At 40.9% G+C, this 25,487-nt stretch overlaps 1 protein-coding gene across 2 annotated transcripts; it reads right to left on the reverse strand.

The window, feature by feature from the left end:
* Positions 1-1,417: 1,417 nt before the first annotated feature.
* CLK4 (CDC like kinase 4) lies at positions 1,418-21,885 on the reverse strand. Of its 2 annotated transcripts, none has more exons than XM_008709496.2 (13): positions 21,734-21,885; positions 18,524-18,684; positions 13,768-13,990; positions 12,544-12,634; positions 12,078-12,144; positions 8,069-8,185; positions 7,812-7,978; positions 7,520-7,614; positions 7,138-7,267; positions 6,229-6,311; positions 2,936-3,015; positions 2,181-2,271; positions 1,418-2,091 (listed from the first exon to the last, which is right to left on the reverse strand). In XM_008709496.2, exons 2-13 carry the CDS (start codon positions 18,682-18,684, stop codon positions 1,951-1,953), a joined length of 1,446 nt encoding a protein of 481 aa, XP_008707718.1. In that variant the 5' UTR covers positions 21,734-21,885; the 3' UTR covers positions 1,418-1,950. The 2 variants fall into 2 exon arrangements, with proteins under 2 accessions (XP_008707718.1, XP_008707717.1); XM_008709495.2 differs by having other exon boundaries at positions 2,906-3,015.
* Positions 21,886-25,487: the final 3,602 nt, after the last annotated feature.

Consider the following 25,487-nt stretch of genomic DNA (forward strand, 5'->3'; position numbering starts at 1 on the left):
CCTACATCCTAAGTTCGGCTGCTCTGAGGGAGTGAATTCCTGATGGAGAACGTGAAGCACTTGTAGGGAAGAGACCAGAGGCTCGGGTATTACAGCAGCACTGGTAGCATGGAAGTGGACGGAAGGAAGGTAGAGCGTGGCAGACACCTTAACCATAGCAACATTGCTAGGGTCAGGGAGAACCTTTTTATATCAAAGGCTTTTAAAAAACCTTGTTACACAACCAGATGGCTAACAGACACACAAGACGAGACACTCAACATCACTCATCAGAGAAATACAGATCGGAACCATGAAAAGATACCACTCACACCTGTCACAATGGCTAAAATTACAGGAAACGACAGGTGTTGGTGAGGATGAGGAGGAAGGGGAACCCTCTTATACTCTCGGGGCGTGGGGTGGGGTGGGAATTCAAACTGGTGCAGCCACTCTGGAAAACAGTATGGAGGTTCCTCAAAAAATTAAAAATAAGAGCTACCTTATGACTCAGCAATCACACTGCTAGGTATTTACCCAAAGGATACCAAAAACTGACTCGACGGGATACATGCATCTCAATGTTTATAACAACACTACCAACAATAGCCAAACCATGGAAAGGAGCCCAAATGTCCACTGAAGAATGGACAAGGCAGATGTGGGATATGGCTACAACGGAGTATTACTCAGCCATCAAAAAGAACGAAATCCTGCCATTTCCAACGACTTGGAGAGCATCCTGCTAAGCACAAAGAATTCAGAGAAAGACAAGTATCATTTGGTTTCATCCATATGAGGAATTTAAGAAACTAAACAAACGAACATAGGAAGAAGAGAGGCAAACCAAGAAAGACTCTTGATGACAGAGAACACTCGGCTGGTTACCGGAGTGGGGGGCAGGGGGATTAGGTGGGAAATAGGTGATGGGGACTAAGGAGGCCACGGGTTGTGATGAGCACCTGAGCACCAGGTGTTGTACGGAAGCGTTGGATTGCTAAATTCTACACTTGAAACTATTATGAGGGCGGTTACTGTATGTGGATGGCATCGCAAGCCTGAGATTAATTTATGCCGCGATTCTACGGTAGAACTTCAGCTTTCTTAAATTCCTAGTCAACTTCAGAAGAGGAGCCTTTTGCTCCACTACAGAGTTAACACAAATATAAACGGCTTCGTAACCTTAATCCTCACAGGCTGAAGTTATTTACTTACTTCCAGTGATGTGGAAACTATGCTCCATTTCAAAACTCCTCTCTGTGGAATTAAAAATGAAATCCTCAGGCATCAGAATTCCTGTTTGTGACTTGCCAGTTAGACTTCCATCTTAAATGAAGTGTGTATGTGGTTTTATTAAACAACCTGTCACAATGGACAAACTGGACGCCTTGCCACGAATGCTAATGATCACCACTGACATGACCCAATGAGACAGAACGCAATTCTTAAAATTTAATGAAATTCCAACAGTAAACATTTTCCTATGGGTTTTGGTTTCCAATACCTGCCTATTGGGAGTTGATACTTATCACCTGTTCAACAATTACAGAAAAAACTTTAAAGTTACGAAAAGTTTTGAATTTGAGGTATATAAAGAATATTCATTAAGAATAAAGTAGTCAAGATTTCCTTTTACTCAAAAAAAATCACTTCAAAGAGTTGACCTCCATGTACAAAAAGACAAGATCCATCACATTTATCACTAGACACAAACAATATTCCAAAGATCTTTAAAAATGGTAATTAATCTCAAAAAGGAAAATTAATTTTAACTTTTATAGTTCATTCATTATCAAGACCATACTTGCTTAACAAGATAATTATGCTATTGATACAAAACATACAGTATTTACACTTAACTGTACAAAATAATTTAATGTTTACAAAAATATTAGAATGTTTAGAGTTGACTGACACAGTCTTATGTAATCTCTTCTAGAGAAGCATAGAGTAAGACCACTGACTTCCATTTCATTTCTTGTTTAATAAGTCAAAGAAGGGATGCCGCAAGGCTTCATCCAAGGTGATTCTTTTCACTGGGTCGTACTCTAACATTCTTCGTACCAGGTCGAACAGTTTCTCATGTTCTTCATCATGACAAAGCATAAATTCCTGGGGGGGGGGGAATGTTAAGAAAGAGATTCAAAACTAGTTTTTAAAAATATATATTTTTTAACTACCTTGAGTCTTTTCTCTCTTACCTTTAATGGTTTGCAGCGTCTCCTAACGTATCGGCCAGCGGAACTGTGTTCGTCCCAGTCCAGCTGGTTATGGTGGAAATACTTGCGTTTTCTACGAGAAAAAGAAGTCTGGATCAGTAAAAATAACAGAAGAGCCACACGTTTACCCTGCCCCCACTGAACAGAGGGAAGCATGGACAGCTCTAGGTAGACACACAGACACATGCATACAGTTTTTCTCGAATCTCAACAATTACATATCAGATACTTCATGGCACGTCTTCCTCACTCTTGCACCCTCTGAGGTTTCAGTGCCCCACCTAAGTGGTTCGTAAATACCATACATGAACAGTGTCGGCCTCTGGATCCAGTCGAATTCAGATTTCACTAGATCTGGGATGGGGTGGTGAAGCTCTGTTTGCAAACCACTCTAGTATCTTGTCCAAAGGCATAGGTCTAGCTAGCGGTAGTACGAAATACAAACACAACGACAGGACTCCAAAATCAAGCTCTTTTTACTACTCTCTGTATTATGTTTTTATCAAGTTAGGAAAACATTTACGCAAAGGTTAACCTGAGTATAAAAAACACCACCTTTGGTTACTAGATCACGAGGTAAATACTGCATTACTTTTTTAAAATTTGACTTTATGAAAAAAAAAAAAATCAAACTCTGAAGTCCTTGGGACAAGCAGTAACAACAAAGTTGGGTTTTCTGTAGTTTGAATATAGGGCATTGCACGTACCCAGGAAAGAGCTTTAATCTTGGAGCATACCTGGTTTTCTGAATCATGTGTGTTGGTATGGGTCCTAATATTCGTTCCATCATTGCCAGGTGCTCTTTACTATCGTGAGTCTAAAACACACAAGAAAAATGAATTTAGCGCTTTCCCTTGTGCTACATGCACAATAAAGGAAAACACAAGAAAACAGCATTGACAGAGAGGACTCGATCAGACAGCAGCGCAGCTGGTATGACACTCTACTTCAAAGACGAACAATACTGAATGAGCTGTGTTCTCCATGCAAACCAGTAAAACTGAAGTGTCAGACATCCAACAGTGGTTCTGTACAGCAGAAGACAAGGAATTTAATGTGAAACTGAACATTTTCCTTATTCATTTCCATTCCTTGCACTGTCTACTGAAGAATGGCTAGGGAAGAGTAGCGGAAAACCGGTCTCCTCGCTTATTCAGCTGCTGACCCCAAACTGGCCTCCGCTCACCAGTGAACGTGTTAACATCAACTACTGCCAGGCAATAAAAATACAGTGCCGGTAATTCTCACAACCATCCTGAGCTCCGTGTGCGGGAACGTGCGTGTCCAAGAAGCTGAGATACTAGCTCGTAAACGAGGAAAGGTGAGTTATGGATCTAGGTCAAAACTCACATTCTTAAGCCACACAGGAGCAGAGCTCCGGCTAAAGCGGGAGAGAGAGACCCACACACTTACAGCTGAGGCGGTGTGCTCCTCGATCAGAGGCTGGCAAACTTCCGTGAGGGTCCAAACAGTAAATATTTAAGGCCTACCCGGCCACAAATGGTCTCTGTCACATACTCCTTTTTCTTTTTTAAAAGCAGGCATCAGGCAGAATATCATTTGCCTACTCTCAGTCTGAGGAGCAGAGGCTGTGTGTAATGCTGCTTCAAATCTATCAACTACTGTTCCTAGCACATTGCTTCCAACACGTGAAGCCCCACTCCACGGCAGGAGCAGGTAACGCTAGCCCCACGCTTTTATCTTTACGTTATTAAAGCATAACCAGCGAGTCTGAAGGGTCACCTGGCACCTTGCCGGGTCTGTAGCCCGACAACTTAGATCTTCCTCATCAGCCTGCCGAACTGTTCCTTTTTCAGAAACATAGATACCAGCCCCGTATTTTGATACCCTTCTTTTTAACTGCTGTGGCCTGCTGAACCCAAGCAGCTGAATTTGATGCAAGTTCAGTGTCATTTCCTTCAAGAATTAACTCATCTTTCTGGGCTTGAGAGATACTGAACAATCAACACCTGGCCTCATCCAAACCCTGCAGACATTTTTCACCCAAGAAATGTCAGATTTCAACAAGAAAACCATTCTCCTGAGTAACAACGCTGATGGGGAAATGAGTATACACAGACCTCATCTTGCAATGGAAGCCCAGTGCAACACCCTCGCTCACGTTCTCTACAGACTCCAGACAGAAAAGAACTGGCTACGGTTCACATCATTTCTCCACCATTTGTCAACCTGGAGCCTTTTCCTTCTTTCCAAGGAGACGGAGTTCTACACTGATGTGACCGAAGCCCCTTTGCAGGTCCTCTGGGGGCTCTTTACAATAATAGTGCATCCCTTCAGAGGGATGACATTTTCTGGAATGTCGACAGTCTGCTGAGAATGGTCTTCATTCGGCAGTAGATGCAGCAAAAAGCTAGCTCCACATTTAAAAACATTCCTTAGCTGAAGAATATTTTGGAGGGTGGAACTTAAAACAGAAAATATGTCTCAAACCAGTGTTAATAATCAATTTGCTCTTAAGACCTCAGAGTGATTTACAATCACAAATCCTGGGAAGCAACTTTTATGTGTGTCAGAACGAAGAAGGCGTGTACTCTGCTCAACTTTTTCTGGCCCTCAGCTTACCGCCACAAACCAGATACACCACCTCCCAGAACTGACTGGTCACCACAGTTCTAGGTATCAAACTTGTCTATAAACTCAGAGTACTTTTAACAGGCTCTCTGTGGATTAGCAACAGGAGAAGGCTGGTGACAGGCCCCACAAGCAGAGAACGCATTCTACAACAGCCAGCACCCCAGTGACTCTGCACTCCTCATACCTCCCCCCACGCTGACTTCAAGTCACCCTCAACAGCATGTGCCAGAATGTGCCAAATCTGCACGCCCACCCCCCCAAAACGGATCACGACACTCTGATCACATCGCAGCCCTACTTCAAGTTTGTCAATGCTTGCACAACCTAAACCTTTCAGAAGACTGTTAGATTCAAAAGTAAGTAGAATTACAAGGGGAAGAAAGTAGACATACAAGGTTTCCTACTTTCTGTTTTGCCAAGTAAGGACTTTAATTTTAAAAAACCAACTACCAACAACTACTATCATTCCATAAAAGGGACATTTTAATACCAAAAACAAACAAAAAACCTGGAGGAGTAACCTCTAAATAAAGGCCAAAATGACAAACTTACAAAATCATTTTCACTTTAGATTAATCTACATTCTGGAAAACACTTAACTTCTAGGAAACAAGTACCTTTCTACCCAAAGGAGTCCATTAGTCCCTGCATCATTTCCCCATTTATGCAAGATACTCTGACAGCACTGTTTGCTGTTCTCAGACCAGCGTGTGTTCTTTTATGCCTCTACACATGTATGGGTACAATTTCTTCTTCCTGCGCTGGCCACCACACACTCGAGTTTTCTGACAAACCCCTCATCTTCCCTCCAGCACTGGCTTAAACTCCCCACCTCCTCACTGATGCCTTCTCAGAGGAATGTAACTGTCCATCTTCCCTGGGTTCCCACTACACTTTCTACATTGCCCCATGATAGCAAATACACATCATACTGTGAGTTCTCCCACGTCTTTTGCATGACTTCCTTGAGGACAGAGATGTTGTCTTTTCATCTTTATACACTAAGTGTCTTGAAATGTGCACAGGGGGTCACAGATGCTTAATATGTAAGCATAAAATACAACTTATTGCTCCTGAATTATTTCACAAAAAGGACTAAGTGACTTGTTCATGGCCGTGCTGGTAAGTCAACATAACCAGAACGGAATTAAATTGGCCACAGTAACACTAATATAAACTGATTCAGGAGCTCAATAAAAAAATGGAAACACAAGACAATATGAACTGTGTGTTAAAAACTCCACATGCAAATTGGACTATGACCATTCACCAAGAGTAGTTCACCCAATTCTGGTTTTAGAGGATGATCATTTTGCATAAACAAGTTTTAAGCTTAAGAAGAACACTACAGCAACTTGTCAATATGGAGGCCAAAATTTTCACATGCCTTTAACACTGAAAATTACTTATGAAATGCTGTTTAATAAATACACACCTGAAAGACTGTGAAACCGAGGTAATATTCGATGAGAATGCAACCTATACTCCAAACATCACAAGGCTGGGACCAACCTAAAGCTGTAAAAACCAAACACACACTTGTTTGTTTTTGTTTTTAATTAATTTGAGAAAGAGAGAGAGAGAACAAGACAGAAGGCAAAAGTGGGAAGAGGGAGAGGGAAAAGCAGACTCACCAGGGAGCAGGGAGCCCGATGCAGGGCTCGATCCCAGGACGTTGGGATCATGACCTGAGCCGAAGGCAGAGGCTTAACTGATTGACCGACCCAGGCGCCCCCCAAACATACACTTGTATATGCAACAATTTTTAATTGCCAATACACTATAGCCTTCCCTGTATGGGTGCTCTTTTCACCTAGCCCATTTGGGAGAATATGACAGTAAACTCAGGCCTTACAGTTTTAGTTTTATAGAAAAGGTTACTCAGTACACTCTCATAATTCTCCATATCCTTACAAGGCAGTGCTTTAACTGGGGGAGGGGGCATTTTATGTAAAATCAGAGAGGGACTAGCAAATATTTTCCACGTTTAACTACCAATTTGTGTAAATACTCCAGTCTCTGAACTGCGTGCAATGGGGGGCACGGTTAGACCTGGTTCACGATTATTCCAGGAAATTTTACATTTTTGTAGCAAATAGAGGTCGACAGTCACCCTCAAAATGTAATTACTAGTCACTTATCGCTTATTATCAGCTTAAAGCCTGAGTTTGCTTCTTGCATTAAAAAAAATACTAGTTTTACATACATTATGTAAGGACTATAATGGTATTATAAGCAGTTTCATATAAGCAGAATAACAGTCATCTAAAGTTCACAGGGATCTATTTATTGTACTTATATATGTAGACTGGACACAGTATCAGGAAGGGTGGTGCCTACTGACCCAGAATGACCTCTGGAGCTCTGTAATGCCGTGTAGATACCAAAGTACTATGATGTTCATCATCGTACGTCGCACTTCCAAAGTCAACAACTTTGATATCTGTGTTTTTCAGTGTGCGTTCATCGCGTTTCTAGAAAAATACAGTTGAGTCAGCACGAAGATCAGTAAAGACATGAAATACTTTATGGCACTTCAAAAGGCTTGCATGTGAATTATCTTTCTGATTTTCAACGTAACTTCATGAGAAAGATAAAGGATTATCCTTTTTAGATTAAATATCAGGATATAACCAGTCTCAGAAGTGAAAATTCTTCATCCAAGGATCACCAAACTATATTAATTTTTAAAACAACCACCAAAATTAAAATAAGTCATAACTCACCATTTTAGAATTATATTTGACTACATAGTCAGACTTCACAAATAAAATATTTTCAGGCTTCAAATCTGTATGGGTTAATTTATTATGATGCAAAACTACAAGAGAACAAAAAGGCATTATTAGTTTCACTTACATATTTCATGTGTATTGGGGGACACTGAGGATTACTAGTGGATACAGGAGTTTCATCTTTACCTGTAACGTGTATTTTTAGTAACAATGTTTTGACATGTTGCTTGTATAATGAAAACTTTTAATTTTCTGCTGTTTAAAATTTATCAAGTATACTTACAATTTATAGACTGGCAGATCTGATATGCCATCTGCCTGATGTGGTCAATTTGAAATGGTAGAAAGCTATTTTCTTTAATGAAATCATAGGTACTAAGTCCCAGTAGTTCAAACACAATACAAACGTGACCATGATGATCAAACCATTCTAGCATCTGGACACATCGGCTAAAACAGATCAAAATAAAAACACGTCAGTTCACAGAATTCTGCTTAGTTTTGGCAGTAAGATGGATCAGAGTTCAAGTTTATACTTACAAGACACTATTAGGATCAGTACTATTTAAATGCTCCAATACTTGGATTTCTGAACGAGCTGCTTCACGGTATCGACCTACATTTTTTACAATTTTCACTGCTACATGTATGCCATCCCTTAAAAACAAAATTACGATTAAAAAGGTTTATGTACAAAAACAGGCTGAAGACATGTGTCCTCTAAAGCACAATCTTATTGAGTATTAATTACTCTCTTTTCCTGAAACAGTCTTTCAGGGCATCATATATCAGATTCCATATAATATCTTTTCAAAACATTCTGACAAAACACACTTTCTATAGAGCAATTAATTCCCTTAATACTTACACATTTTAATTTTTCCAGAATTTTACATTTACCTAGATTTTACACAAAAGTTGGGGGAAAAAAAGATGATGATGAAAATAAAACCTCAAATAGAACACGTTACTGCTGAAAGCATTTGCTCATTCACAGGGGAAAGCCCACCCTGTGCCAGAGGGCGCACAGGTGTTAGCGATGAAGACAAGGCCTGTCCCTACTTTCCTCACAGTCTAATGGAAAAAAGACACACGAACAACTTACAAGGTTAAAAGTGCTTCGTACGAGCTACTACACATCAAAGAGATGGGAGAGCCTAACGATTAGGGGGTTAGGGGAGCTCAAACTTATTCAGAGAAGAAGTGACACACGACTGAGCCCTGAAAAGCAGCTACCAGTCTGTAAGATTTGGGAGGAAAAGTGAACACGTTCCAACAAAGGAGACACCATCACTAAGTCATGAAGCAAGAAAATGTTTAGCACGTTCACTGATGCAAGCAGGTAGAAACAGCCAGTGGAGGGCACAAGCTTTAGGCTGCGGTATCTGTAATACTTCCTAAAGAGTATCAAGCCACGAATGATCTTGAGGAAATGGATTTCTAAACCTTCAAATTCCTTGTCTTTTCTAAATCTGATCTTCCTGAAGATGAACCAGCATTCAAGCCCCCCCCTTTTTTTTAAACTACGGTCTTTCCACTTGCCACAAGAAAACTTCATACACCCCTAATTAGTATATTAAAATATGTGCCCTTGGGGGCACCTGGGTGGCACAGTTCACTCAGCAGCCAACTCTTGATTTCAGTTCAGGTCATGATCTCAGGGACATGAGATCGAACCCCACGTTCCGCTCGGTGCTCAGCGCAGAGCGTGCTTGAGATTCTCTCTCTCCCTCTGCCCCTTCCCTCACGCGCTCTCTCTCAAAATAAATAATCTTAAAAAAAAAAAAAAAGATATGGGAAAAAAAAAATCTTTGAGGCAAACAAATTTTTCTAGTGGCTGTATAGCAAATAGCAAACCTTTTTTCCAAGTCTGGTGGTTCCTAATTCACTGTTTTCAACAAAGCCCCAGTGAAATTGTGAGCTGATAAATCATTAAAAACTGATTTTGACGATAATCTCCCTATGACACTTGGCACGTATCTGAAGACTAAAGAGTTGCTATGTAACTACTGTGACAAAACTCCTATCTCATCTACTGTATGACCAAGTTTTCTCAGTGCTTAGTAAGCTCTACGAATGAAAAATTAACAAAAGCTGTTAGCTAACACTACTGTAGTAATCATATTGCAATGAACAGCTGTACACTTTCAACTTACAAGTTACAGGTCATCTAAAAAAAAAAAAAAGAAAAAAGGAAACACCTAAAGTTAAGCACTTGAGGTATGTTTATGAATACACGGTACTCCTTTTTTTAAAGTCCAAACCAACCCAATAAAAGACACATTTCCAATTAACTTTTATATTTAGGTCCAATAAGTATCAAAATTTGCAACAGATTTGTACTTGGGTCAACTGAATACCATTAACTGGAATACCTCAAATACTCTGGAATCTCAAGACATTTTAAAGGATATTAATAGGACAACTGGTGAAATCTAAGAGCTGTAGATTAGCTAGCAACATTTGAAAATATAACACATGTATGTATACAGAAAATGATAAAGAAAATGTACAATGTCAACACGTGGAGAAACTGGGTGAAGGATATATTATATAGGACTTTTTTCAGCTATTCTAGAAACTTTCTTAGAACTCTGAAAGTATTTCAAAACATTTCAAAATTTCACTTTACATGCACATTTTGTTGCAGAAAAGACAGGGTGATAATAAAAGACAAGCAGGATAATATACTTCATGGAAAATGGAATTAAATAACTTCAAGATAAAACATGTTTAAGCATTCAAGAAGAGTTGATTCATGGAGATAACACCAGGTATTACCAAGTTGCTGTAGTATTTAGATTCCCTCAATCATATTTATGAGAAGTTTAAAAATATATTAATGTGTAAATAAGGTAGAAATCACATCCTTCCCGACTATTTTATGATGAAAAATTTTAGATGTCAATTTAGAGATGTACAGGTGAACTATATTGTTTTAAAGAGGTTCACTTACAAAAAAGTTTGTAACCTACAGAACAGAGATCCTGGAGGAAAATGTTAAAATGAGACACAGAGGGTCAAATCACAAAGGGTTTAGTATAACTCATTAAAGAATCTGGACTTTATTCTGTTGCCTTTAAATAATACAATTTTTTTGTATTTAAGAAGCTAACTCTAATATGCAAATTTGGGAATAAAGGTTTTTGTTCTGTTTTTGTTTTTCTGCCACAGAAACTTTTATCTCATGAAGTATGAAGAAAGAAGGTACAAGATCTGCATGATACAGAGCACATAGGTGATAAAATGCAATTCCTCTAGTAATATCTAGTCCTTAACAGCAGACTTCTTCTCCAGTTGTGATTATGCATCATCTCAAAATAAAGCTAGAAGGTTCCAAAACTTATTTAAGATTTTTTTTATTTGGGGGTGGGGGAGAGAAAGAGCTTGTGAGCATAAGCAGATGGAGGGGCAGAGGGACAAGCAGACTCCCCACTGAGCAGGGAGCCTGATGGGGGCTCGATCCCAGGACCCTGAGATCATGAACCTGAGCCAAAGGCAGATACTTAACCAACTGAGATAGGTTCCAAAACCTTTTAAATGGAAGATGCTCCCTTCCACTCCCTTAATGACACTCCAGGGCAGACTGCTTTCTGCTAGGCCACTTTTCCCACCATGCAATTTTCAGATCGGGAATATGTGTTTTTGACCGAGATTAGACAAGCTTTATTGTCTCTGATATTCAAAACTAGACCAAAGCACTCTAAATCTAAGGGCCAAGGCCTAAATTCTGGGAAACCCCTTCATTGGAAGACCCACTTTCACTTCAACAAACACCATCTAACAGAATTTGTCAGGTTTTGCTTTTTTATTTCTTTTTAAGATTTTATTTTACTTTTATTATTTTTTTTAAGATTTTATTTATTTATTTGACAGAGAGAGAGACAGCCAGCGAGAGAGGAAACACAAGCAGGGGGAGTGGGAGACGAAGAAGCAGGCTCCCAGTGGAGCAGGGAGCCTGATGCGGGGCTTGATCCCAGGACTCTGGGATCATGCCCTGGGTCTAAGGCAGACGCTTAACGACTGAGCCACCCAGGCGCCCCTAAAGATTTTATTTTTAAGCAATCTCTACACCTGCCCTGGGGCTCAAACTCACAATCCAGAGATCAAGAGTCACATGCTCCACTGACTGAGCCAGCCAGGCACCCCCAAATTTGTCAGCATTCTCAATCAAAATCCACACTCTTGGTAAATAACCAGATACAGTTCAAGAAATTCTTGATATTTACACCACCCAGGAAAACACGTGGCTACTACTTAAAATTATGGCATCTAAATTATGGGTCCTTTCCAAGAAATATCAAAACGTTCAAAAAAGAAAAAAATGGGGCGCCTGGGTGGCGCAGTCGTTGAGCGTCTGCCTTCGGCTCAGGGCGTGATCCCGGAGTTCTGGGATCGAGCCCCACATCAGGCTCCTCTGCTGGAAGCCTGCTTCTTCCTCTCCCACTCCCCCACTTGTGTTCCCTCTCTCTCTGGCTGTCTCTCTGTCAAATAAATAAATAAAATCTTTAAAAAAAAAAGAAAGAAAAAGAAAAAAAAAACAACTTACATGCCATGATCAATGCACTCCACGACTTTGCCAAAGGCCCCTTCACCCAAAGTGTCCACGATTTCATCTAAAGTAAGGGAGGAGAACGAGGAGTAAGTACCTGAGTACAAATTATCTAGTTATTCAAACAATGAATACTTAAGTGTGGAATATTTTCAAATGATCTCTATCAAAGCATAACTAAGGTTCCAGCACTCAAATTATTTTATTTTCAGCTGCTACAAAAACAATTAGATAGAGCTATCTTTCTTGCTCTAATCTCAAATTCCATTGATTATTTTGGAACTTTTAGAGTAGAAATATTTAAATTCTATAGAAAAGAAGAAATACAAAAGAACAACAAACAAACCCACAAAAAACAAAACAAAAAAGCAATGAAGAGTTCTTTAGCCCCCCGCTGACCAACTATTCTTAAAAAGATTATTCTGTCTGCAAAGTTAAAAAAGTGTTGAAAAATATTCTATACATCTTGCTCTTAGAACGTCTCCACTTTGACAGATCAGGTGACCCTCCTCATCATCCTCTATACTCCTGGATCTTTTCCTTCGGTGGCTCTTCTGGAACGGCAAGTGGGCAGCACCAAGATCGTCCAGCCAATCAATATATCAGAGTGAATTCAGGGCAGAATACGCAATTCATTCAGCGGGGAGATATTCAGGCATTCAGATAAGCACCAGGCCACGAACAGTTGGCAGGAGCAATTTCAAATTCAGTCCCCAGAAATTCACAGGGCACAGTTTATGTTACAGAAGAAAAACATGGCAAGGAACAGATTTTCAGATAAGATACTTAAAGTGGCAATAGAAAAAAACAACACAATTGTCTCTTTAAAATACTGATTTAATTGAAGTCTGAAATTTAAAGAATGCAATGTCATGATCTACTAATCTCTTGCTATAAAATAGCATATGCTGTGAATTGAGATGTCTAGTTTGTCAGGAAAAGGTTTTAAAATGTCAAGATTCGTTGAAATTGTTCATTTAGCAATATTTTAAAATATACATAATTAAAGTAAAAGGGGAAATAAAAGCTAGTTAATTTCAACGTTCAACCTAATCAAAGCTAGTTCTGAAGAAAACTTGGGGAAGAAAATTTATTCAAAGTTTACCGAATGAACAGGTGAAGATGTCTGAATGTTTAAAAAAAAAAAAAAAAAGAAAAAGAAAAGGCATGCTTTTGGCTAATGCATTTTCCACTCAGCACCCATTTTAGAATTTCAATGGAACTAGCTACGGACAATGACGCACTGTGCTCTGGGATTGCCCTACGTAGAGAGTAAAAACAGTTAGTATCCACCAGTGCAAAGTTCTAGATTGGTTTCCAACTATCAAGAAAAGGCCTTTTTTTAAAGTTAAAAAAAAAAAAAAAAATTTAAGATGAAAGAAAAAATGGGTGCTTTATCTTTTCATAAAATTATATTACAAAACATAAAAATATTTTTAGTATTAAAATCAAGAACTCATGATCTGGACTACAGAAAATGAGTAAATGTGGGCAAATGAAGGCTACCTAATAAATACGATTAGCTATGAGAATCTGGATGTTTAAGGACTCAAGTAATATAAACACAATTATAATATATTCAAATAATATTGTATGTATATATAAACTTCTTCAAACTTACTGGCTCCTTAAGAGCTTTTACACACAAATAAGCATCCACCCAAAATAAAAACAAAATCAATCATACCGAACGTGACTGATGACTTGAACAGTGTCTATTACGCTTCCTTTTAGGGCTGCTTCTCCTGCTTCGGACCGAAGATTTACTGCAGTGGACTCGATAGCCGCTTTCAACGTCTCTGTGATAATGTCTAGGAACATAGCCTTCGCAGTAGTCATTTCTGTATTCATCAACGTATCTCCGGTCCCGATAATCTCTCTCATTCAGGGACCTCACTTCTAAGTAATGACTGCGAACACAGTAAAGGATTCCAAATCATTCTCTTCATTCTGCAGCAGTGTGGCTCAAACAGAACATTCTCTCAGTAACTCCTGCTTTAAACAGCTAACTCAATAAAAGAAAAAAACCTCATATTGATGGATTAGCGTTTATACTTATCTCACAAACGTAAGATATAATTTTGCTTTAACCAACAAGTGAGCTCATATTCTCCATCAGACAGACTCCTATCCAACACCTCACATCAAGGAACAAAGCTTGAGTCACTTAGATTTACATTCACGGTTTACTTAAGTGTCCCTTTACCTTTTGGAAAAAGTTAAAACCAAAAATTCACAAAACTGCTCTTCTGAAATTTATCAGTCTTACGATATACGCATCTGTAACTAAGCTTGCTTTCTTTCCTCACAGAGCCACACACAATCAGAGGCAGGCAAAACAGGATTCCTTTCTCTTTTAATGTAAGTGAATTTTCGTTCTCTCCGGCACACACAGAGTTCTTTCACGAAAGGTGTACTGGAGCTAGAATGAATCTTACATGATTCCAGCCCTTTCATTTTACAGATCACTAAATTAAGATCCCTAGAAGGAAAATGATTTGCCACGGTTGTAGAGCACATTCTAACTCCTATTATACGGGCCAATTTTATTACACATATCACCCATCCCATCTCCACTTTGTATTCCTAACTTCCTGTTTTTCCTTTTTGAGAAACAGACAACACAGCTTTTGAAGGTTGCCTCATGTGCCAAAGACATTAAAATATATTCCCCACAAATGAGAAAAGGATCTTGTAATTGCTTGCCTAGGATTACAAAACACCCACCCACACCACCCTATTTCCCTTTGCGTTTCTAATTTCCTGTCATTCCTGCTTGCAAAATACTCAAAAATTCTACACAGGAACCTTATCATCTAGTGCCATAGTGCTTAACTTCTGAATCTATAGATCCCTTTAAATATCTGATGAAAGCTATGGACCCTCTCCCCTAAGAAATGCACAAATGCATAAACAAAACTCAACAAGGAATTTCATAGAGGTTACGGACCCCAGGAAGTCAACAGATCCCAGTTAAGTAGCCTTGATCTGATGGAAAGAAAAGGACATAGATTCAATTGGCCCAGTTTCCCGTCCCCCTCTCTACCTGGGATGGTGTCCTCTTCAACAGAGTGCGAAGCTTCAAGAGGGATGCACATGGAGCACTGAGGGAGAGAGGGGACACCTGCCCAGTCAGACAAAACGGCTAAAAGAATCCTGACAAGCAATGGAGTGACAGATGTTGACTAGTTGCCCTCACCAACCTCACTCGTTCCCCAGAATATGCTGTTCTTTTTCCCAGGGGGCTGGCATAGAAGAAATAAAGGGAAAGCGTCTCTAAACTCCTACTCAACAGGGCTGGCATCAAATCCAGGCTAGGGAAATACAGAACCCCCTTTTCTCCCTTTTCCCAGTTTCAATCGTAAGTTCTAACCATTGGAGAAACAACTCAGGATATTAGGATAAGAATGTGGGTCTAGGTCAGGGATCTGAAATCCTGGCTTTGAACTGTAAGTGAGATATCTACATCAGGCTAGTATAACCTCATTCTCAAGGGCATCCTTTTTAATTCTGTGAGGCACCCTTTCCATTAAAGTCCAAAACCTATCAGAAAAAACTAATACTAATAACCTTGAGCTGGAATAGTGCATAAAATTAGAGCTGCAGATAATCCATAAACAATCTACAGACTAACAAACATGAGGTGAAGTAAAGCCATGCGGATAAACTAGAAAGATGAGGGACCTCGTCAATCTGTACAACCAAGCCTTAGCGATTACATAAACAAGGTCTACCGAATTATAAAGGCTGTATGTGGACAGAGTGGACAAGATGAACAGACTGATTTAAATTCTAAAAATATTCACTGAATGTCCAGCGAATATTTCACTGTGGTCCTTCAAAATAGCCAGTACTAATGAGGCTACGGGCATTCGTTTTTATTTCCACACAGGTCCTGTGGAAGATAAAAAAATATATATAAGGCAAAATCCTTGCCAACAAATGAACAATTTGAGATTACTAACATAAAAACAAAACAATGCGGGAAATGCTGAAAGGTTGCATGAGTGCTTAGGATCATAGAGGGGAAGGGAAACTCAAACTGCTTAAAATGGTCAGGGAAGACTTCATAAAAAAGCAGAGTTGCATCTTAAAGGGAAGTAAAGATTTGGACAAAGCGGAAAGTAGAAGAAATGCCATGGGAGAAGAATGGCATTATTACCATCTCACATTTACAGATCACAACAGCGTTCTGGGAGATGGGTTGTCTACGTATCACCCAGGAAACGGTACGTAGACAATTACGGCAAGACCAATTTTCCACGTAGGGGAACGAACAGAGGCAAATAAATAAGCAGGGAACAGATCATGCAAATCTTGCATGCCAGGCTAAGGAGTTTAAAACAGCTGTTTCTCAAACGGTGGTCTGGTTGATCAATAATATCAAAATACGGAATTATTAAAAATGGAGATTCCTGGGCCCCAGGTCAGACTGACCGAATCTAACATCTGGTAATATGCATTTTTAACATACCTCTGAGGCGCTTCTAGTCACAGTCAAGTTTGAGAACCACTGGTTTAAGACTTGATACTCTAGGTTACATAAGAAGACACTTAAGAACTTTTACCACAATATATAAAGGCGTTGTTTATAGCCACATCAGTCTTCCTGATATAATGTACAGAACTAATTAAGCCTGTAGCAAGAGAGACCAATTCACAGGCTACCGCCCAAAGACAAATCAGAAAGAAAAGACACTTTGCAATATGTATGAAAAAAGGTTAAAAAAAACTCTGATATACAGTAAAAGCTCTTCTAAATCAGTAAAATACTCTGAAATAGAAAAAATATGTATCGGACAAACTCACCAAAAACTTAAAAATTCAAATTAAAACCACTATTCTTGGCATTTCAAAATGCCAAGACTGGTAGGAGCATGAAAGAACATGTTGTAGAACCTGGTACAAACTTTCTAGAAAAAAACATGAGTATGTGGCAAGAGTTTTGTAAGAGTTCACACCCTTAGCTTAAAAATATCCTTTCTAGAACCTATTTTCAGGAAATAATCAGAGGCAAAGACTTGTAAAGAAAGATTTTTTTTTTTTAAGAATAGAAACAATGGGGGGCTAGGAACCTACCAAGGTTACCTTCTTTACAATTTACTGCAGTTCTCTTTTCAGTAATTTTATAAAAAATACTACTGTAAAGTTTTTTAATCTTCAAAAAAAACTATTAGAATATTCCAGATTATGGAGAGCAATTACCAAGAGACACCTCTGGTGCCAAGGTCAAAGCAGCAGCTGTTGGCCTGCTGGTTAACTGGACTGATGTAGTATCGTGTTTATGTAGTTAACTGTGGACATGAAAACTGTTCATCACTCAGATCTTCCTTCCTACACATACAATGAATAACAAACTTATCGATTATTAGTACTACGATGTTAAGCCTCATAGGGCATTTTGTATTTGTTAATAAAAGGGTACAGATGTTTCTACAGCGCATTAATTGGCTCAGGTCATTGTCATCCTGGCGCAACCCTCCCTCTTCCCCATATGACAGTATGTGACGAAGATTAGTCTGCAGTGACTACCAAGCTCACTGTTCTGCAGAACAAGTCTGTTTTAGCATGGAGAAGGAAAAAAAATTACATACTGTTTTTTAAAGTAACCCCAGCTGGCTAATTTAGAAAGCAATCTGGCAAACAGTCTCAATGGAACATCTGTACAAAACAAGGAGAAAACATAGAACCAACAAAACAAATGAGAAAGGGAAGTTAATGGAAGACAGACTGAAAGAAATGCTACTCACCTAGCCTTTCTTTAATCCTTTAGGAACTTTAAAATTCCTTAAATTCTATATACCTCCAAATTTTACACAGTAAGAGTATAATTAAACAGGACACACGGTATTGAAAAATTTTTATTGAGGCCCTTTCCTAAATTACTGGTTCTTACAATAACCAAGCTTCTAAAAATCCTACACACCTCCACTGGCCTTATCTACAAATATAACCTATAGAATACAGTTAAGTGACTAATCCCCCATGCACTTTACCATTCCCAAATAGCACATGCTGGTTTTCTCATCTGGATTAACTCTCCCTATGCCCTCATCATCTCTCATCTGTGAAACCCTAATTGAGCCCCCCAAAATACATATCTCCTCCTACATACAAGTTAAAGGCACTCATTGGACATCCTAGCATCACTATGACTCAACTGTTTGTGTCTCACCACCTGACTACACTCTTGGCACCTGGGACTCCACTGTCTCCCACAAGTCCCAGACAGACATCGAGAAGTATGAGTAAGAACTATTTTATTCACAGCTGTAGCCTCAGCACCTGTACAGTGCCTAGCCTATAACAGGAACTCGATAAACATTTTCTGAATATTTGTTGAGTGAATGATAAAACAATCTGACAGAATAAAGCTACATAAGCTAATGAGAAATCATTAAAACTACTAGTGTTAAAATGTTACTAATTCAAAAGGAATTTACCAATCAGATTCTTTAAACTGGTGATGTGGTTTACAATGTCTGTTCTCTTGGGTACTACTGTGGGACCTCCTCTTCCGTTTGTGACTTCCACTGTAGCTTTCATGTCCCCAGCTTTCTCTGCTATCCCAATCAGGACAGTGAGTTCTTTTGGAATGCCGCATCTGTTAATGGAAAGGGAAAGTGAGCTGTGGAGGCTACAGATGGCTATGGTTAGTAAATAAAATATTACACAGTATTTAAATATAAACACTCAGCACACAGGCTCATACAGGTTCTAAAATCTCTGTAGGTGATGTTTGCCAAGGCATGGGGCACCATTCCATGGTATGTCAGATGACTGTAAATGGCATACAGATCTAGTACCAAATGATGCATGACACTCTGAGACCTAATAATACATTTTCTTTCAATTCTTCTAAATAAATGCTCAGTTTGGTGTTTATCTTCAACTAACCCTTGCTAACTGCCATTGTAAACAAAGTGAAAGAGCCAGGATTCAGACTTAGAACTTCCCGTAGACAGTATCTAGCTAGAAATTAATAATTTGTAGGGTTTTAATTCATTTTTATTACTTTTTTTTTAAAGATTTTATTTTAAGTAATCTCCATACCCAAAGTGGCGCTTGAACTCACAACCCCGAGATCAGGAGTCATGTGCTCCACCAACTGAGCCAGCCGGGCACGCCTCACCTTCTTTTTGTAGTAAATGATCTAATTATTAATACAATTTCTTTTTTAAAAAATGCTAACTTTTATGAACTATTTTAAAACGAAATATATCGTAGTGTCACACAGCTTTGGCAAAATTCTGTAATACAGGCAACTGAAATCAGAGAAACACCTAGGGATTCTAAATATAGGGGATGACGTTGTTTTAAAGGTAAAGAAGCTTCTAAAAAAAAAAAAAAAAACAACAACACTAAAGAGAGTTCCTTTTCCTAATCTCAGAATGACTCCAAGCTTTGGTGGAAAAGTAGGACATGAGGAGAACACAGTATTCAAACAGAGAAACTGAAAAGCAAACCAAAGATTTTATTAAACTCATTGTCTCTACCCAACGAGTTTATTTTCAGATCGTGTTGCAATCAGTCTTAAAATGAAAACATAATTGTTGTAGCTCTGGGGTGACTGAAGAAACCAACCTACAAGGATGCACATGGTCAGTGAAAGCAGATGAGGACAGTGACCATTCTCTTTTGCTGCCCCCATCTACAGCCTCTAATGCATAGATGGGTTCCTTCCAGGCTCAGGATCCGTGTGCTAACAATGTAATCACTATCTGCTGCTCCCCATATTAATTCTTTTACAAAGCAGTTAAGTTTTTAACAGTGATATCCAAACTGCTGAAGGGTGAGTTTCACAACTCAAGAGCTGGGAAAAAAAGGTAAAATGGAGTAAATCCAGCTTAGTTTACTGCCTTCAGCTTGCCCAATGACTTGGTAACAAGCAAACAAATTCAAGTAAAAATTTAAATGATTTCAGATGCATTAAAAAAAAGACTTGAAATGAGTCAGCTGCAATTCTCCTGGGAGGTATTCCCTAAGAAAATATTTGTATCATGCCTTTTGCTTAAAAAAAAGAGAAGGGAAGGCATTGGTCAGGTAAATCAAAAATTCTAAAACGTGTTAGGATTCTCATCGGAAATGGTTAAATGAGCATTGCAGTTTGATATAGAGTCACCTCAAAATGGGAACCTAAAATGAATACTACAAACTACTCTGAGGCAAAGGCCAACAGAAAAACCATCTAAAGAATTTTGTATTTCTAGTGGAATTCTTCCAAACCTTCCTTTAATCACCCCAACCACATCAGTAATTCTTTAAAATGGCTCGGTTAAGCAGTCTTAAATCACAGCCGGCAAAATTACAACATAGGATGACTGAGGATTATTAACGCAGTTTTTGCAAAACATATCTGCTTTAGCTTTGCGGGGTGTTTTTTTCCCCCCTCTGTCAGTCTGCCAAAACCAGCTCGCCTCTAACAAGGCAGAATTCTCAAATCACCAAAATTATCAATACTCAAACATTAAAATAAGAATGAGCACACCCGGAGGACCAAAGATGCCCCCCCCCCATTTCTCCAGTGAAGTTCACTACTTTAAATTTAATTCAGCTGCTGGGAAGTTTCCCCCTTACCATAAATGTTCAGAAATACTGTCTGAGGAGGCAAAGAGAAGAATCCCAGACCTACATGTTACAGATAAAGTTCCTTCACATCCACACAAAAAACCAATTCGAATTATTACACTACCTTCAGTTAATAAAGAATCTTACATGTGAGAATCACCGCGTATCTTTCACTGAAAACAGCGGACACAATGGATCCACCTTAGAAATCTGATTCTCTTACTGTCCTTTCATTCCCCACAATTTCACGCTGTGTACATGGCTTTAAAAAATGGAAAGAGCGTGAAGTTATGATTAGATGGCTCCAGAAGGACTGCACTTAATGGGTAACGAGGAGCCTGGAGGAGTGTGTGTACGGTGCACAATCAAACCGGAACAGCTATAAAGCAAGACCAGGCGTGGGGCCGGGTCCGCATAGAAGGCTACTTAAGTAACCAAGGATAACCTGATGCCGAAGCATCGGAAATGCAGATCGGTGCAGCAATGGTATGCTCCACTTTAGGGGGGCGAAAACAGTGCTGCACAAGGCACGAACCCCTCCACCGTTCCACGTCTCACGAGCACGAGCTCAGTTCCACCACCTGGACTCGCAGACTTGCAGTTCCTCGGACGCCCAGGCAGTCCCCACCCCCTCCACCCCGCCCCAGGCACCTGGCCAGGGCCTTTGGCGCACTCACAGCTAGGGCCAAAGGTTTTGACTCTGGAAAACCCCCACAACGCTACCAACCGCAGACACCAGGCACTCAGAGGAGAGCCTTATCTCCGACTACACAAGCCCCTAAGGGCGGTTCTCAAAGGGTCTTTCCGACAGGTCCTCGCTCTCGCCTGCGGCAAGAGCCGGGGCTCCCGGAGCCGCGATGCGAGCGGCCAGGGCCATCAGAGACGAGTCAGCGGCGGCCCCGCAGCCCCAGGGATTTAAATCTACCATGGCACCTGAGCAACTCTAGGTTTCAAAGGCCACCAGCGGGGCTGTGCTCCGAAGAAACCCCGATCGCCAAGGCCCCGAACTGGGTCGTTTCTCCCACATCTGGCTTCGAGACTTACAAGACTGGAAACGGCCCAGCCCAATCCACCCAAAACCTCACCTCCGCAAAAGCAAAAGGCCCTCTGGCCGAGAAACGTCGCCAAACCGCCGTCTTCTCTCTCCAGTCGCTGCGACAAACACCCTGCAAAATGGCGGCAGCGCCGTCTCCTTACAACCCCCAAGGCGGCCTCTAGCGCCACCTACGCCGCGCGAACGCGCCTGCGTGACAGAGGCTCGCGCGCTCCCGCCGCTCCGCGTAAGGGGCGGGGCTTCTATGACGGCCCGGGCCGGGCCCCGCCCTCCACACTCCGGCTGCGCAGCCCAGGCAGGTCCCGCCCGGAGGCCTGGGGTGGGGGTGGTAGAGGGGACCCTTGAACTTGTTTTCGCAGGGGCGGAGTCTGGATGAAATCTGGAGGAAGTGCCTGTGCTCTGTCTTAACGTAGTGGCATGTGTCTGCTCCTTCTGGTGGAGCTGAGTGGCCCCGTTTCCTGCTCTTCGGCTCAAGTGGACCGCACTATGGCCCTTGGGCTGCCGTCCCTCGGTCCCCTCCGGGACGTCAACTCTGGAGAGTGCCAACAAGCCACAGCTCAGCCCCCAAACCTGCCCTGTGCCAGGCCCGGGGCTGGTGCGGAGGGCAGTTCAGTGAACAGGATACGAGTAGTCCAGCCCGCCTGGGAGCTTCCAATCTAAAACGGAGGGAGATAAATAAAGAGGATGTCTCAGAAAACAAACTCAGGGGTGCTTCTCTTTTTGAGGCCTGTGCACCTCATCAGAAGAACGCAACAAAAAAATGAGGAAGTTTTAGCTGAGACTCCTTACAGGGTTCTTCCTGTTTGGGTCCCTGCTTCCTGGGCAGATGGTAGCTGGACAGTTTCCCTAACAAGGTCCCATTTTTGTGTCCCTGCTGGGTGGGTTTCATTTAACCGAGGCAGAGAGACACGTCTGAGAGCTAGTGAGCATCAAGTAAGGGGGCTTGCTGATCTCAACTAAAGTATTTTGCAATTCTAAGAATCCCTAAACAGTTCTCCATTGTGAGTGTGTAAAGAAAAGAGAACCAGTCTGAGCCCTAGGAAATGCTTTTAAGGGACAGAGGAAAAGCGCCTGAGAAGGAATGATCAGAAGGAGAGGAGAGCCGAGACTACGGTGTCAGAGAAAGCTGGGGGGAGAAAGGCTTACATGAAGGAAAAAAGGCAGTGCCAAACGCAGGGAAGGGGTCAGGTATCCTTAGTACTGAAAAGTGTCAAGGGGATTCTGTATTCTGACAAGGATTCACTGAATAAAAGGGAAAGCCAGAAATCGAATTTGGGAGAGCAGGGTTGGACGGTTTCGGGCATAGACTAAATAGCATGTTGAAGATGTGAACTCTCGTATATTGTTAGGTGAAAGAAAGTCCCTGTAATTTAGTAATGTGATATCCTTAGAAGCTTGGACCACCTTCTTAGGATAAATTGAATCGTCACGGAGATTGTACCACAGGCCTTCACAAAGTGAAGTTGAAAATACATAAATCCTCACGGAGATCATGTCACACTTCAAGAAGTGAAGAAGTGGAGTTGAAAAGATAACTGAAAAATTGGAAGTGAAAATTCTTTATGCTATAGAATGAAACGGACAATATTATTCTCGTCTGGAATAGCCAACATTTCTGTACCTACAACTTTAAATCTTTTTTTTTTTTAAGATTTTATTTATTTATTCGACAGAGATAGAGATAGCCAGCGAGAGAGGGAACACAAGCAGGGGGAGTGGGAGAGGAAGAAGCAGGCTCACAGCGGAGGAGCCCGATGTGGGGCTCGATCCCATAACGCCAGGATCACGCCCTGAGCCAAAGGCAGATGCTTAACCGCTGTGCCACCCAGGCGCCCCCTACAACTTTAAATCTTGTTGACCATCCTTCCAGGTCCATCTCTAAGATGCTGTCCCCGACTAGATCTGTTCCCAGCCATTACCCTGCTCTTGACTATACACCAGTTAGAGATGAGGTCCTGAAACAGGTAGCCACGGCATACTGTGGTGCCTGGAGCCACCAAGTTATGCCAACCAATTTTGCCCAAAACGTGAAATCTCCTGGTTCTACAAATGATTGCCCATACTGGGCCATCCTGCAAGGTAAAGTGGGGCTCACCTTGCTGCCTGTATAGAGGCATAAATTGAAGCTGACACCAAAGAAAACTTACTTTTTTTTTCTTTTTGCTGAGAAATTTTTGTCTCAAGAAGATGTAAGAGAATGTGGTCAAGACAGTGCACATTTCTGCTTAAACAGGGACACAATGTTACAAGGCAGCCCAATGAAGGGGCACCTGGGTGGCTTGTTCAGTCGAACTCTCGATTTCGACTCAGATCATGATCTCAGGGTGGTGGGATCCAGTCCCACATAGGGCTCCATGCTCCTCCGATTGTGTGCTCGCTCTCTCTCAAATAAAACTCCTTTGCAGAGTTATAACCTCTGTTTTAAGTTGCCTATTACTGATAATTACCAATCTGTATTCAATTAGATTTTTCAGGGGCGCCTGGGTGGCACAGCGGTTAAGCGTCTGCCTTTGGCTCAGGACGTGATCCCGGCGTTCTGGGATCGAGCCCCACATCGGGCTCCTCTGCTGGGAGCCTGCTTCTTTCTCTCCCACTCCCCCTGCTTGTGTTCCCTCTCTCGCTGGCTGTCTCTATCTCTGTCAAATAAATAAATAAAATCTTAAAAAAAAATTAGATTTTTCATTTGTGTTTAGCCATCGATCAAATATTCATGATGTGCCAAGTCCTGTATACCCGTGGTCTCCTCATTTAATAATCTAAACAACTCTGTAAAGTGATCAATCTTTGGTTACTTGCTCTAGGTCACAGTTAACAAGTAGCAACACCAAGATTCAGTCTAGGCCTTGCTTGTTTCAAAGTACATGCGTTTAACTATTCTGCTGAACCGCTTCAACTCCTAACACAAAGTACATAGCAACTTACTCTCCTTGGTCGTTATGGAAAATAGGCCGAGTCCATCTTTCAGCAACACCAAAGGAGTTTGTCTTAAAAAAAAAAAAAAAAAACCAACCACTCTCCACTGTGCTATATCATCAAGGGCTGCTCGTGACGAAACAATGGGTCAGATTATCTCCATCACGTCCAGGTCATCAAAGGCCTCAGCATGCCTCATTCCCTGTTCGACAGCAAGTCACAAAGGACCCCCCTGCATCCCACACCACCCAAGATGGATAACGTCCCCCATCCCTCCCGTGTTTCCTGACACTGGTTGTGAGGGGATTCATACAGCACAGGATTATTAAGCAGGACTCAGCACCTCCAGACGGTGCTAGAAGAGTTCCCTGATACACAAAGCACTTTGCCACGTGTATGTGAGGAGGGGAGTAAAGGGGTGCTGAGGGATTTAATTCTGAGGTTCTGGAGGGAATAGGACAGGCTGCAAACTCCTTGTGAATTTCCACTGCCTCGAGTGGAAGGGCTTTGGAGCCAGGTTAATAAATTACTTTCTTAACCCCCACTTACGCATAGTGTCAACTGTCGACCATCCAGTGACAACATTGCAGGGAAAATATATTTACCTAAATCCTAAATCTCTTGTGAACCTTGTAGAAGCCCACATGGAAGTATGAAAATAGGTCATATATGTTTGTCTTTGAATCCAGTGGGGTTAACCCTTTCTTATACTGTGTAATTGTCAAGTTCTGATGTCATGTACTTAATGCCACACAGTGATCTAGGTGCTGAGGATACAAAAGTGTACAAGACAACATACCTGCCCTCATAGACCTTAGATTCCAGCGGGGGAGAGAGAAAGAAAATAGAATAAAATATTTCAATTTTTTAAA

This window comes from Ursus maritimus, unplaced genomic scaffold, assembly GCF_017311325.1.
Source record: "Ursus maritimus isolate PB19 unplaced genomic scaffold, ASM1731132v1 scaffold_5, whole genome shotgun sequence".
Lineage (NCBI taxonomy): Eukaryota > Metazoa > Chordata > Mammalia > Carnivora > Ursidae > Ursus > Ursus maritimus.

Bases quoted from the DNA above. Each gene is read 5' to 3' on its own strand.
- CLK4 (XM_008709495.2), bottom strand. From the start codon at position 18,684: ATGCGGCATTCCAAAAGAACTCACTGTCCTGATTGGGATAGCAGAGAA. The intron at 3,016-6,228 runs GTGTGTATTTAT...TGTGTGTTTTAG, and splicing joins TCGGTTTCACAGTCTTTCAG to ACTCACGATAGTAAAGAGCA. The intron at 2,092-2,180 runs GTAAGAGAGAAA...CCCCCCCCCCAG, and splicing joins GACGCTGCAAACCATTAAAG to GAATTTATGCTTTGTCATGA.